This window comes from Necator americanus, chromosome I (genome assembly GCF_031761385.1).
Source record: "Necator americanus strain Aroian chromosome I, whole genome shotgun sequence".
Lineage (NCBI taxonomy): Eukaryota > Metazoa > Nematoda > Chromadorea > Rhabditida > Ancylostomatidae > Necator > Necator americanus.
In genome coordinates this window covers 26,202,411-26,217,826 of record NC_087371.1, presented here as the reverse complement: position 1 = coordinate 26,217,826, position 15,416 = coordinate 26,202,411, and the positions used below count along the sequence as shown (strand labels likewise).

Below are 15,416 nucleotides of genomic sequence, written 5' to 3'. Positions count from 1 at the left end.
TGGCGATTGATTAATTCATCCGTATCTCTTCTCCCTAATTTTTTCCTGCAGAGAAAAATCTGTTGGATGCGACCTCGACTGCGGGGAGAATCGTGGTGTGACACGATTGCGATCACCATGGGATCCTCGCTGATCCCAATCAAGCTGCGGAGCTGATTGAGGAACTTGCCGCGTCGCTTCGAGAACAGTCATTTATAGTAGGGTCAAAGCGACATGAAGCACGGTACGGTTGCGTACGCCGCAGCGCTCGAAGCGGCGCTGTAGGGAGAGCGGTTGGAATCGAGGTGAACCATTGAGCGATGTCAAGGTAAGGATCACCCCTAGTTCCAACTGCTTCGCTCCGCCGCACTGCGTCGAGCGCAGCCTCTTACGTAACTACACCGTGCTTCGGGTCGTTTCGACACTACTATACGCATTTGCAGCACAGGTAAGGAAAAAGGCAGCCGTTTTGAACGCCACTGTACGCGTACATAGCCGGCACCGAATGTGTTCAATGAGTCAGTTGTATCCACCACAGCGTGTGCTGCTTCTGTGCCCCACACCCACCTGTTCTTCACTATATCCTGTGCGGGGGAGGAGGGGGAGGGGGGACATATGGAACAAGTATGCCCCAGTTTTCTCAAGAGTTAAGGCAACTGCACAGCACAATTGCTCCGTGCCCAATGAAACTGACGCCCCTTCGTAATTATAAGTTGGTCAAACTGTCCGGATTCGAGTAACAGTCCTCCGATCCACTTACTCTCTGCTGCAGCAGGAGCTTCCCATTGTACCAATAGAATAGAACATTCTGCTCAGTCAACAAAGTAAAAATTGATGGAAAATGATTTCAATTAGAAAACATCCATCATCCGCCAATCTCATGGTGTACTCGGTGAAGATTTATTGTCACCATCAGACGTGTTCAGCCGAATGAGCTCGATCCACGATTGGAGGAGGACGGAGCGATTTGGGAAGAGATTGCGTCAGTGTAACGGAGAAAAAATGTGAAGGTGACGGTAGCGTGCTGCGCGATTGAACACATTCATAGATAACGAATTTTCAGTAAAAATGTCACTTGTTTTTTTTGAAGCAAATCCCCACCCCTAAATTCTCAAGGGAATTTTCTAGATCTGGTAAAAAATTGCCTCCGGCTTAAGGAATAATATGGAACTCTCCTAACCGATAGGCCAATACAAGTGAATAGACCTGTGGACCCGTGGCAGTTGTTTATCTATTCCTGAAAGTAAGCACTAAAAACCGTAATTATAAAAGAATCAGACTAATACATTACGGGAAATACTTTTGGGTCTGTTCGCTAGCGAATTCGGAAGCGATAAATTGGATGAGGTTTCGGTACGTTGAGCTACGATCGTGGAATAAGGCGGAGTACTAACTCTGGATGGTAGACGTTAAAGAAGTGTTTATCGAAGCAACGAGTTGCCTCTTTGGAAGTGTCCACGCAACTGCTTACAGAACCACTTCTAGAAATTTGATTAATTGTAAGTCTTCTGGCAAAGCAAGAGGAAAGAGTAAAAATATCAGGTCCTGGAAGATTACATGGGCAGGTCCTGAAAAGAGTCCTGAAGATTTTGCGCAGAGCGTCAATCCTTTGTTCTCGAATTTTCATGTCAGTATTTTTGTGGTCGACAGAGATTTAATAAAAAGCTGAAGAGGACGGAACGTTAGCAGAAATCCGGATCCAGTAAAGCTCTTACGAGTACGGATGGTAGATGATAGAATATAAGAAAGCTGGGAATAATCAGGCTTGAGTCTGAAAATCACTCGATTTCGAAAGATTTCGCTCAAAAAAAGAAGAGAGAAACGTAGATTTTTTGCATAGTGCAATTTCGTGAGGATGGAATTAGGACAAAGCAGATCTCCAAATACTTCAATTTGTCTTGGAAAGCAGCAATGTTTCCGAAAAAAAAAAACACAGAAATGCTTCTTTCTGTTATTTTCTTTCATAATAGCAATAATGTGCGATATGTCCCACAAATACAATCAAATATGTGATATTTCGAGAATGAGTGGATTAGGTTTCAGTTTTTTGAAGAGTACAGGTTGAAAAGTAGACGGAGAAGCTATTTCATGAGTGTTAAAATAGAATTTAAGGAAGATTTTTGCAGAAACTCTCCTAGATTTCCGTTTAAGACTCAATAATCTCGACATTCTGCAAAGGATAGGAGGGATTCTGTGGAAGTTCTATTTTTTCTACAATAGTGTAACGTTTTGAAATCACCCATAAACCGTGTGGAACTCACCGATTCTGATTCGGTCCATCGACGTTGTGTTGTGCGAATAGTGAGAAAATCGTTTGGAACGTCATCTCCATCCACGGATAACGGCATAGCGGAACCGTCCACTGAAGGATGACGTAGAGTGAGTCGAGGTAACTGCCTGAAATTCAGCGCACATCAATTCGAGCTTAACGGGACACGGTCGAGTGCCGACCGCGGAAGTCGACGTCGTTGTGCACCGCCGGCGCAGCTAAAAAGCTCATTTCACACCTGGACGAGCAGGTGAAAAATTTTGCGCGAAATCATCGAGTAACGACTTTTCGCAATGCACACAGACGCCGCGTTCAGATGCATTCACTGGAAAACATTAACACGGAAACAGACGATGTTGTCGACTTGGACGGCCACAAAATAGCACCTCAGACAAGCGCTGCAGATCCGAAAAAAGCTATAAATGCGCTCAGCCGTAACATTTCAAGTGCCTGTGTAATTCATCATTGAATATTTTAAGAGAAGTTTTCAAAAGTGACATTGCAACGAAGTACGTTAGTTTGTTTTTTCCATCACGGAGCAGGGACTTAGAGGCAACATCCACGAAAATTCTGAGCACTTCATCTTTTTGTAGACTTTTACGGTCACATACTCCCTTTGTATCACAAATAAAAGTATACTATTGTGCTGTTTTGTCTCAAAGTGGTAGTGTGCTTGAACCGGAAGCACGAGGAAAAAGGTTAAAGCTTTAAATAGCAGGTGAAGATTATTATATATTACTTATTATGCGAAACTATTTTTGAACCAGTTAAAAAAGCGCTTTCCTCCCAACTTCAACAAATTTAGAAGCAACATTGCCAATTAGTGGAATTCTCGAACACGTGCCCAAAAGAAGAACCAGTCCTTATGGAACATTATCAAGAAAACAATGTGGATTGAGATAATAGAGAGAAATAGATTTCTTCCTTGTTACTTTGTTTAAAGAAATGAAAATATGTTATTTAAAAGGGTAAAAGAAGCCAAAACAAAGTAGAAATTAAAAGTTTTCAGTAAACAGAACTTATGAATAGAAAAACATGTTGTTCAAGAAGGAAGTAATATGAACATTCAGGCAAAGAATTGAGTAACGGCTCATAAGTGGGGCTACATACGCTCGACTTCACCTGATTAGTGAAGGTGGAAAAGAAGTAAGCGAATGTGATTTAATTTGTGGCAGGACCATGTTTTTGGATTTTCTCGGATTTTTTGTTTTCGAGCATCTCGAAAGCTCAAGAAAATAATTTTTTCTATTATCATTTCATTTAAACGTTCCAAGAAAAATTTGACAAGATCAAGATCAAGGGATCAGGCCAGAGTTTTCAGGAGGTGTAGGGCGCTTGTTTTGTCCAAAGTCGATGACGGACTTTTTACAAATAACAAATTTTTATATATATTTTTTTTTACAAATGCAGTGGGCTAAATTATGGAAGAATAGGAAGAGGATACAATAGAATTCCAGATTTCTTGTCGTCCACGACGCATCTGAGACACTGCCCTTCCTAATTATACCAATTAGAGTTCAACAGCTAATCTGACACTAACAAGGCGTTTTCTAAAGGCGTTTTGAGTGTCATTTTCGCCATTTGAAAAAGTGAATAAAATGTCTGTCGTTAATTATTCCGCTTGGGATGCGCCAACGCGTTCGATTTCAATTCAGAATCGTTTTCGGTTCATGGAAGCGTGTCTATAGGCTAATCGATGGCTTGTGAGGCCACTCGATGTTCTTCATGCTCAACTTTGAAGTTTTTTTTTTAAATGCTATGAGATTTGAGACACTTCAGATGGATTTTTTAAAATTTTCTTTTTGTGGCAAAGTGGATTTGTTTTTTTTTTTGAAAGGAATTGTGCTTCTAAGACAGCAATGAATTATTCCCCGCTGCTCCGAAATCCATAAATATAAACAGATTTTAAATCGAAATATATGCAGGTATTTCCAACAGAAGCTCTACCCATTTGCAGCATCCACAATTCTGTTATAAATTTAAACTTTTCGAGAAAAAAGTAGAGAATTGCAGTTAGTTGAGGAAAAATTAAGACAAGTCACTGAGGATTCGCAGCGAGGAGACCATGGAAAAAACAAAAAAAAAACGAAAACATTGGTGAGGACATTGAATAGTGATATCTTCCTTTGGTCAAGCTGAACAGCATTATGACGGGAACTTAACGAGTTCTGGTACGTCATTGCCAGTTACCTTTGCCTGAAATTTTATCCAACTATCAAAATAAAACTCCTATCAAGAATCAAATAGAACGTGTTCTGAGCTGAATAGGCTCGGCTCGGCTGATTACGCTCAAAGGTCTGATTCCATCCAATTTTATGCGATACAAAGGAGAAACTCGATCAGCGCCTAACGCAACATTTATTGTTTTCCTCACCTTTCCCCGTCACTCATTACCGTTTCTTAAAGAGAAACCTAAACATTTTACTCCATTCCCTCATCCAAACGTTATTTTGAAGATCGAAGTAGCACTCGAATGTTTTAATCGCGTATTCAAATTTGAAACTACGCCTGTACGATGTAGGCAGCAAGATACGGTCGTGATTGCCAATCATTGCGTAGCGAGAAGGTCGAGCTCTGCACTATAAGACTCCTGTGTATTATTATCATGTATGAAATGTCCTTTAGAATTCTTTTAGGTGGGAGGTGGGTGTAGGAGGATCGGTAGGGGGTTTAGCTGCGGTCTGAACCATTGATCGGAGCTTCGAAACCGCCCTAGTGCCAACCAGGCCTTTCATAACCCCCCGGGATCGATGAAATGGTACCGGACTTCTTCTGGAGAATGAAAAGACTGACTTGTTACCCTTGTACTATTGTGACTTGATACCCTTGTCATTCATAAGTGTGGTACGTGGTGGTCTGATACGTTACCATACTCAACACATGAGGTGAGCACTAGCCGATGTGTTGTTCATTGAGTATAATTACTGTTTGAATGCTTTCTGTAGGTGAGGAGGCGCTTGAGAGGATAAATTACTGATGGCTTTGATTTTCCAGGCTCTGACGAAGGCGATAACGCCGAAACGTTAACTGTTAGTAAAGATAATTACCAATGTTGGCCACAGCTGAAGCAAATCAACAAAAAAACTACGAATTCAACATCCCAAGGTTCAAGGACAGTCGAACATGGACAACACTGACTTGACGCATCGGCTAGCCCCTGCAAGTCATTGTATAGGCCAGTTACACGTTCGTGAACCTCAAACGATTCTGAATTGAAGTGAACGTGGGGGCGCATCCCAAGCGGATGGATTAACGCCAGACACTTCATCCTTTATCCTTCAATAATAGTTCTATTTGAATAAAACAAAACTACGTATATGTGAATATATGTAAATAAAGTTAGTTATTAAGTTCGAATAAGTTAAAGAAATTTGGCAATGTTCACTTGAAGTCATCCGCGCATCCGAAACACGGAAAAAGAACAGCAGACAAGCAATGGATAAATATGTTCAACAGCACTAAAGCACGCAGTAGATTTGTGGAGCAGAATCGGACACGGGAACACGTACATAGCTCATTTGCTCCACCACAAGGAAAATGATTTCGCAGAATATTTACCTTAGGAGAAATATTCTAAGTTTTTTTTTTGTTTCTTATTCTATTTCAGGGCACTTTAGTCGCTTTTTTTTAAATCAGCGTGACTCTATTTTTCAAAGGATATATATTTCTTCTTAGAGTTGTTCTAAAAAGTACAATGAATAATTCTACATAATTACAATGATAATATAAATAATATAGTATTATATAATTTATATGTACATATAAAAAGTTATAACAAATAGGGTTCTAATTTGTGGAGCAGTTAAATAAATACATTAATAGAGCAAATAAATAAGAACAAGAACAAATGACACTCTCATTCCGCACTTAGAAAGCTGGATTTGATCCTCAGTTCCCCCAAAATAATACTCACTTCTACCGGAGTTCTGAAGTTTTGTACGTGTATTTTTAACTTTTTTGTTTTATTCATTTTTTAAGGCTCTACGCACTTCGTTTAAGCGAAAGAAAGCAAATAAAATGCGTGCGTTAGGAAAGAGCTGCCTGCATAAAGGCTTTTGAAATTAAGGCGACATATATACGTAGCAGGGGCGTATGCTAATGGCTAAGCTGGAGAAATGTGATTTATTTCACATATGAATGGGATTTATTTGACATACCTCAGTCTATGGATACGGTACACGTTTTTTTCCCCTCGAATCTCGGAATTATAAATCTTGGGGAAAAAAAGAAGAATAGATTGGATGAAGAGGGCGAGCGCATTAGGAACGGCTAGGATGCTACCTGCGTTCGTTGCTGATCGCTAAGGTGTTTCTAGTGAAAGGCTCAAATTATTGTTCTATTCGATCGTGTTTCAGCCTCGTTTCTTTTAGATGCTCGAGGCGGCGATTGAATAGCGCTTTTATCCTGGAAACAAAAAGTGCTTGCGGATTACATAAAAGCCGTATGTATGAATGTAGGCTCGATATAATAAATGCCGGATTAACTCGTATCAACAGCAATACTCGTGTTGGAACTGCACTGTGTTACGGGAGCGAAGGGGAGGAGGAGGGGGCGGAGGGGGAATGAACGCCCTGTGGTCGCTATGCGATGTAATTTTCCCCCCTCATACTTCGCAAATATGTAGCTTAAACGACTTTGTTTACGCAAAATACCTGAGCATCGGTAGTTGAGAACACGCTGGATAAGTATCCAAGTAAAAATATTATACGAGTATTATTTTAAGAGAGATTCTTTCTAGTTTTTTTTTCCCCTTTTCTTTTCTTTCTGGTGCACCATTTGAGTTAATAGATAGGATAGATAATAGTTGATAGGAATTAATAGACTTAGATAAATAACTAAATAAATAAATTTGAGGAAGACCACTACATGGAGAATTTTTTGAAGATAGGAAAATAATGCTGAGCAACATCGGAAATCAGTTTATTATTTGAGAATTAAGAATCTTCTTTGCCTTTTTCCATACCAACCAAAGCTTCCACTACAGTGTCAATAATAAATCGAATACGGAACGAAATAAAAATTTCAAGGTCCCGCTAGATGTGGAGCCCGGAAATTTTGTTTCTAATGTTTGAAGTCATGCTGCATGCACCTCTTATGCCACATTCGGACCCCCAAAAAATTCGCTTTTCTGGAAGAAATCCGGAAACTCCAGACGTAAGAGGTCTCCGTAGTTCTCGATGTGCATCTGCTTTGAAGGTTAGCAGAAAGCGTTTACGGAGAAGGGAATCGAGCAACATAATGAGAAGGGCTTATATCAATGAAGAGATTTTGGAAAAATAATAGCAAGTAATATAGTACGGTATAAAAGGACTAAGATAATTTTAATTGTTTATTTCTTTTTTTTTGCTAGACCGGCGAATTCCCATCTCATCCTACTCACGACAACTTGAGGATAAGTTAGAGCTTTACCCGAATGAATAGGCTTTTACATGGTAGAAAGAGTGATGGGTCTAATTAAACGCGAATGCATGTACTTTTGGAATAGTGACGTTCTAGAACTTCTAAATATAACGTAAATATCCATGGAAAAAAAGCCGTCTAATCTCATCTTCCGTCTATATCATGCGGAAAATTACCTGACATTTCAAATGTGAAATCATTGAATAATAAAACAACATACTATTTGATGTGAAATAAAAAAAATAAAATGAGTTTTGAAATGGCGCAAAAAAATCAATAAGTTAAGCAGAATGTGACTTTCTGTGGAGTTGTGGTTCATAGAATGCTAGGAGAGGCGGGTGTGGCGCAGTCGGTTAAAAGAGGTCCGTTGTAGCCACACGGTCGAAGGTTCGAAACCGCCTTGGTGCAAACCAAGCCTTTCATCCCTCCGAGGTTGAGAAACTGGTACCAGACTTGTCTGGGAGGATAAAAACACTGACTTGACCATCGGCTGGACCCGCAAGTCATTGAATGGGCGAACACGGGTTCCAAAACTTGAACGATTACGAATTCCAGTAAAACGCGTTGGCGCATCCCAACTGGATTGATATGCCAGTGACTTTATCCTTTTTATCCTTTTTTTAGAATGCTAGGGATTTTTCTGGTTCACGTTCACCAACTTATATATGCGCGCATGTGGTTAAAACATTTATAGTAATGTAAACAAAAGGATTCATGACATTCATAAGAATTTTTGGGATTTTTAAAGAATTTTTTGGATTTTCAGAGAAAAAGAAATTGAAGAGACAAAAGAGATGAATTTTCTGGCGTTAATCAATCCGCTTGGGATGCACGAATGCGTTCACTTTGACTTTCAGTTTAATTTAGAGTCGCTTGAGGTTTACGAACGTAAATAATCTAAACAGTTACTTGCGGAGACCAACTGATGTGCCAAGTCTGTGTTTTTATTCTCCCAGATAAATCTGGTACTACTTTATCGACTCCAGAAAGGAATAAAAGGCTTGGTTGGCACTGGGGCGGTTTCGAATATCCGATCGATCGTGCAGAACCTCTTACTGACCAAGTTATACGCTTATTGGAGAAAAAAAATAGAACTGAAAAAATTAGAATCTAGAAACAATCCTTAGAAATTAAAGTAGAGTAGTGGAGTCATTCCAAAAATTTGTTAGTAGCACATACCCATGTGTTCCTTTTCCAAAACCAAGCTGATTCGAAAAAAAAAAACTTCAAAATTCAATTTCGCTTAATCCTGAGAGCTTTAGCCATAATAGAAGAAATATAAATAGCAACTCGGACACTTCAAGTCTATCAATTTTGATCCTTTAAAACTACTTTTTAGTATTTTTTGACAGGTTTTTCGTTGTATGCTCGACATAGAAAGTTTTTTCTTCTGTTTTCAAATCTACATCGATGTTGTGAAGAATGGTAAATCCAAAGGGTAAATAGTCATAGTTCTTCAGTCGAAGAAAGCGTGTAGAAGCACTAAAGCGTTGCGAAAACGTTGAAAAAGTTCAACAAGGAGCTTCTAGAGGAGTTATCGGCAAGAAGTTTCTGGATGTGGAGAATTATACAGGAGAAGTGGAGGAATGTTTGTGATTTTCATCGTTTATATTAATGAGGAACAGAGTAGTTTATAATTTCAAACCGAAGCGGTTAGGAGTTATCGGAGATGCAAATGAGGCATTGACTAGTACGCTTCCGACAGACATTCCTCATTCACTAACGAATCAACTGATGCCTGAGACGCATGGAAGGTGACGGTCTGTCTCTCTTTCACCTCCCACACAAACTCGTTCGCTAACGACATAATTTTGAAATACGCTAATGAAGCTATAAATTAGACTTGTAATCATTACGTTTTTGTGGAAAAGGCTAATTTTCAAAAAAAAAAGAAGAAAAAAGTGAAGAGTAGAAAGTGAGGCAAGGAAACATGAATCTATAATTCTTAACAACACCGACGCAAAGGTTCTGACGTATTTCTTTCGATTATTAAAGACAGCTAGTCAGGAAATCGACATGCTGCGGAAACCACAGGGAAATGGTGGGTGTAGAGCGAGCGTTTCTCCGCTCTTCCCTGTCTAATCGTCGTAAAAAAGAGCGTGGAAGGTGGCGTTTTTTCCTACGAAATCGGTTGGATTGCACCGTCTTTGTGCACGTGTCGCGTCAACGAGCAAGCGGGCGAATATTGATGAGGTCTCGTCACCAGCCTATTCATAGGAGAAAGCTAGAAACCAAAGAATAGACTGCTAAGGAGACCAGATCGTGTACAAGGTGACGCGTGCTAACGTACCTCGTAGGAAACAAAGTGGTTCCCACGCCGTTTTTTAGAACGATTAAGGAGAGGTGAGCGAAACCATGCCGGATCCCTTGATCTACAACCATATCTCCAGCGTTTCCCGTAGAATTCCTCACCACTTCAGATTCCTGGTATGTTGGCTTTAAGAGCCACTGTTTGAAAGAATCAAAAAGAAACGAAAAGTGGAAAGTGAAGCAAGGGAAAATGAATTCATCACTGTAAGCAGCACTGACACATAGGCTGTAACTTCTTTTTGACGGCAATCAAATTAATTAAATTAATGTAATAATAAAGGGATAAAAGATAAAGTCACTGGCGTATCAATCCACTTGGGATGCGCCAACGCGTTTTACTGGAATTCGTAATCGTGAGGTTTTAGAACACGTGTTGGCCCATACAATGACTTGCGTGGGCCAGCCGATCAAGTCAGTGTTTTTATCCTCCCAGACAAGTCTGGTACCAGTTTCTCAACCTCGGAGGGATGAAAGCTTTGGTTTGCACTAGGGCGGTTTCGAACCCTCGACCGTGTGACTATAGCGGACCTCTAACCGACTGCGCCATAACCGCTCAATGTAATAACAAGAGCAAAAAAATATCTACGTCTAAACACGCTTTTATTTCAAAAACGTCAAGAGTAAACAATACGTGAGGTAGTGGAGCGTAGTTGGCTGAGAGGTATCAGACGATGCATCTAGCGATGAGCTAATAGGCAGCTAAAAATAATAATACCTAAAAAGTTTTTGCCTACGTGGTGGAGATTCTCCCGTTTTGCTCTTACACTGAAACCATAAAGTCTCCACAGAGTATCAGAGCAGATCCTCTGTCGTCTCTCTCGTTTTTCTTCCTCAGCTACCACAAAAAAAAGCTTATTCAGCAGCGACCCTTATGGATTCCGGGCAAGAATAAAATAAAATTAAAAGATACTAGTCACCTCAAGACTTTCAGGAATCGTTAACGCTGAAGTTACCAACGTACACATCATACGATAGAAATATATTTGGTTGAGTGATAAGTAACTTCCGCCCAGATAAATGGAACCTATTGTTTTTGTTTACACATACAATGGGTTCCCCAAACAAGAAATCTTTGCTTTAGCTAAGTAGGCAGAACTTCGGTTAGTCTTCACACAGCAGTCCAGCGTTGTGCACATTTTGTTGTTTTGCCCATTGCTACTTCAATTTTTTTTTATTCACCGTGAAAATGGAGAATCAAAAAATACTCTTACCCCATATGATGGTTTGGGAATTGAAACAAGAAAATAATGCTGCAACCACAGTTCAAAAGTTATGTATGGAGAAGGAGTGATAACCGATTAGACGGTTAGAAGTTTGTTTGTCAATTTTCGTTCTGTAGATGTGATCTTGAAAGAGTAACCAGGAGGCGCGCTCGCCATTCAGACTTCGATGACGATATTTTGAAGTCAATATTGGAATAAAATCCACATCAGATAACGAGAGAGTTAGTAGAGAAACTCAATACATCAGAATAAAATCTTTTTCATCTTTTATTTCTCCATCCATACAATATTAGATACGTTGCGGATTGCTCTCATTTTACCACCCGTAATAAGTTGCATCGTTGGGAGAGATAGGGTCATACAAGGTTGATCCACATGCTTTTCCTAGATTAGTAGGGGGATTGAGCGTGAACACGCTCATTTTCGTGTACCAGGAACCTAGTAATTGGAAAACATATAAATAGGTTGCAGACATATAAATATATGAAGAACAAAAATTATTTAGTATTATTAAAAATTCAAAATTCAAATTAATTCAAAAATTTATTTATGACTTAACCTAATACATGCAGACAATATAAGAACACTGCGGAACTTTTTGGCAACTGTTTTTTTTTTCATAATTTTTTTTCATAAGAAATTCAGTGGACTCGTGCATCAACCTAATAGTCATTCATTTATCATTCAAAAGTGTTTTTAAGCTGCTCAACATACAAATTTGGGAACAAAAACTAGAATTTTTCCTATTTCTTCTGGCAATTTTTTCCTAGTATTTTAGAATTTTTCTAGCATACAGATGATATTTTCACGTATACCGGAATTGCAGGAGATTTAAATGTTCCTAGCGCTAGGTTCCAGGAGTCATGGGAGATTTGATATTTGGAACTTTGGATCATACAGAAAAAAAAACAGCATGAGTTGTCAATACGCTTTTCTTGTTGTCGTTTTCATATTTCGATGGATAAAAAAAGTAAAAAAAGACTGAAAAGTGTATAAAGTGATATCATAATAAGATAATAAATATAGTGATAAATAATAAGTAAAATACAACAAGATAATAATTAACACGCAATATAGTATTTATATTATATTGTATATGTTATTTATATATTTATAATATTATGAATATAATAAGGTAGCAAAAAAAGCAAATTAAAGAAATAAAAAAACAATGAATAAATTGCCACTGAAAAAAAAACAGAATAAAATTCGAAAATTATAAAGAATAAAGTGAACAGCACTGGATAGATCCTTTGGGATACGGTACCGTAGATGTTAATGAATGCTATTTAGAACAGGACGAAGTAGAAAATGACCCAACTCAATTACCGTAGTTCTAGGCAACACCGGAAATTGAAATATCCAAATATCTGTGGTGTAATACTTCCACTTGATCACTGACAAAATACTCCGAAGAAAAGAATGGAAATAAGAATACACGAATGCAACGTTTTGCTGGATGACATGTTGTGTTGCTAGCGAAGCGGAACAAATACGGAGCAGAAACCAGTGCTTATTGAAAGCTCGCATTGAGGATATGGGTGGCGAGTGTTTTCCAACGAACATAACAGGTCTGGACGAAAATGTTCCTTTATTTGTGTTGCATGCGGAATTCCTGCCATTGAAGTGGTTCTCATTGGAAGGTTGATAGAGTTGACGTGATTGATCAGTATGTAGACAGTGAAGCTATGCTACAGTTTGTACTAATTTTTATTAACCTGTACACGAGGTCGTTAAATGATTTTGAGGGGCAGCGTTTCGGCAAAATCGCCTTCTATAGACCCTGAAATGGTCAATTCAATTCGCAATCTAAACGACCAAATCCCTCCACAACTAAACAGGCAAACTCTAAGCCTACTTTTTCAACCACTGACGTAACGACTGCTCACCGCCTGGATCGGAGACGACGTCAGAGTCCGCCGACTAACCGATCACAAGAGCGAATGGTTCGAATGTCTTATTCGAATCAGAAGAGCCGTCCAAGACATGGTGCGAGCTCCCGCGCTATCTAGAGATATTCGCCCTTGTGGTTCATTTTAGGGATTTTGGTTTGGATCCAAACGCCTCCAGCGCTTTTTGAACAAACGAAATCAGCGAGGTTCGGGCGCCAAGATTTGGATACTGATTACAAAATCGGCTCGATCGTATTTTTGTGCTCTGTGGGCACCTAAAAGTGTCCATTCTTGCCTATACTTTCCATTCACAAGCTCTTTGATGCAAATATTTAGCGATCGCGCCTTTTCATCAACATATTCGTCGCTACAGCCCGTGCAAGAAGTGGGATAGATCACGCCAGATCTCAGGCAGTTTCCTAGTCTACCTGTGGGACAAATAATACAGTTTGGTGTTGTACAGATGGTATCGTCCAGGCGAATCCGAACTAGCTGCCGCATCAAATCGCTCGGTGGTACTTCAACGACCGAAACGGAGTTATCCAAGTGTGCTCTCTTCAGACACCTCCTGTTGGCTTCCACTCATTTAATCGGAGAAAGGAAAAGAAAGAAAAGAGAAGGTAAGGAAAGCAAGGAGGTATTTTATCTAAAGTTGGATCATGCTTTCATGCTCGTACACTTTGGTTTCGTCTTATTCCAGACATTCGGATCTCATAAACATTAGGAACAGCAATTTTGCGAGCCAAAGTTGACGATTCCTTTCTTTCATCAGGTTCACTACAAACACCTTTTGCCGTGCGCAACAAGTAGTTGATCACAGGTTAATTTGAAATGGATGAGTAAGGAGGAGGTGAACCGAGATGTTCTTGTTACTAGACTCGCGATACCATTTCGTTTGGAACGTATCGTTCAAGATGTATTGGTTGGTTGATGGTTTGAGAAAAGGAAGCCAATTGCCCCGTGGTTTCTTGCTAGTTAGTTTTATGAGTTGAAAAGGTCAAAACATTTGTTCGTCTCTTGCGTTGCACAGATGATAAAGCAATCGTCGATTTATCGAAAGTAGTAGCAGAGGGATGAAATTCCAGGTGGCCATAAAGGAAATAGGTAAGGCGGGAGCCAATCTCTGCCTCATAGCCAGCCCACTAAGTTGTGCAATCTAATTTCCGGATCATCTAAAGATATTGCAGTAGAGGCACAAATAAGGTATCTCTTTGCTTTCTTTACACCTCTGATGGAATGAGCAGATGCAATTAGACGGTGATCGAAGAGAGCAGACTTACATAGCTCCCGTACACACTGCACACTCCTACGCGCTCATAGAACACAAAAACACAGCGGAGCCAATTTTGAAATCTGTGTTGAAATCTTGGTGTAGGAATCTAAAACGTGGGCTCGAAAATTGTTAGAGGCATTTCAGCCAAACCCAAAAACCCTAAAATGAACCACAAGGGCGAATATCTCTAGATAGCGCGGGAGCTCGCACCATGTCTTGGACGGCTCTTCTGATTCCAATAAGACATTCGAACCATTCGCTCTCGTGATCGGTAAGCGGGCTCTGCTAGCCGTCTCGGATCCAGTCGGTGAGCGTTCGCTACGTCAGTGGTTGAAAAAGTAGGCTTAGAGTTTGTCTGTTTAGTTGTGAAGGGATTTGGTCGTTTAGATTGTGAATTGAATTGACCATTTCAGGCTCCGAAGAAGGGGATTTCAACCGATGCGCTAGCCAATAAAACTATTTAATAACCTCGTGCACAACTTCTTCAATATTATTGTAATGTTAATACAATCATTATCTTATTAAAATTATCTTACTAAGCCGAGGTTCATTGAAAGTCGAACTTTTTGATATCCTACAACTATCATTATTTGATTAATCAACAATTCTTGTCAAAAATGTATGTACAATTCTCGGCATTATTCCTCGCACATGGAAAATCGATAAGGTTCTGCATAGGCAAATTGTCTATCAGTGATTGCAGTGAGTTTTCACTTTTTTCGATAGTTTCTACACATCATCCCAAAGTGCAGGAACGCAGAGTTTGGCCTAAATTGGTCCGTACAACAGCGAGCTTTGAAGTGAACAGACGCACAGAAAAACATGCACACTAACAAACGCACTTCACTAAAATTTGCGAAGGGTCAAATAAGAACGACAGACGTTTCCCGGGTCCAATTCGCTGAATTTGCTTGGCAGGAGCTCTTGAAGGAACTAATACACTTAGTATAGTTTACGATCGCAGTTCTTATGTTGTCAGTGGTTTTTTCCTTTCTTTAATTGAGAACAGCAGGCAACACTAGCAACAAAGAAACTGTGATCATATCACAATTCATCTAGCAGTTCCTTAA

At 39.6% G+C, this 15,416-nt stretch overlaps 1 protein-coding gene across 4 annotated transcripts in view; it reads right to left on the bottom strand.

Annotated features, from left to right (window-relative positions):
• RB195_006909 (uncharacterized protein) overlaps nucleotides 1-15,416 on the bottom strand; it is a gene marked incomplete at both ends in the record, with an annotated part of 56,584 nt that overhangs the window by 24,793 nt on the left and 16,375 nt on the right. For all 4 annotated transcript variants that reach the window (XM_064180253.1, XM_064180255.1, XM_064180254.1 and 1 more), the window contains one exon: nucleotides 2,241-2,376. In XM_064180253.1, the coding sequence (XP_064037139.1) occupies nucleotides 2,241-2,376 (136 nt within the window). The remainder of the gene's footprint in view (nucleotides 1-2,240; nucleotides 2,377-15,416) is intronic.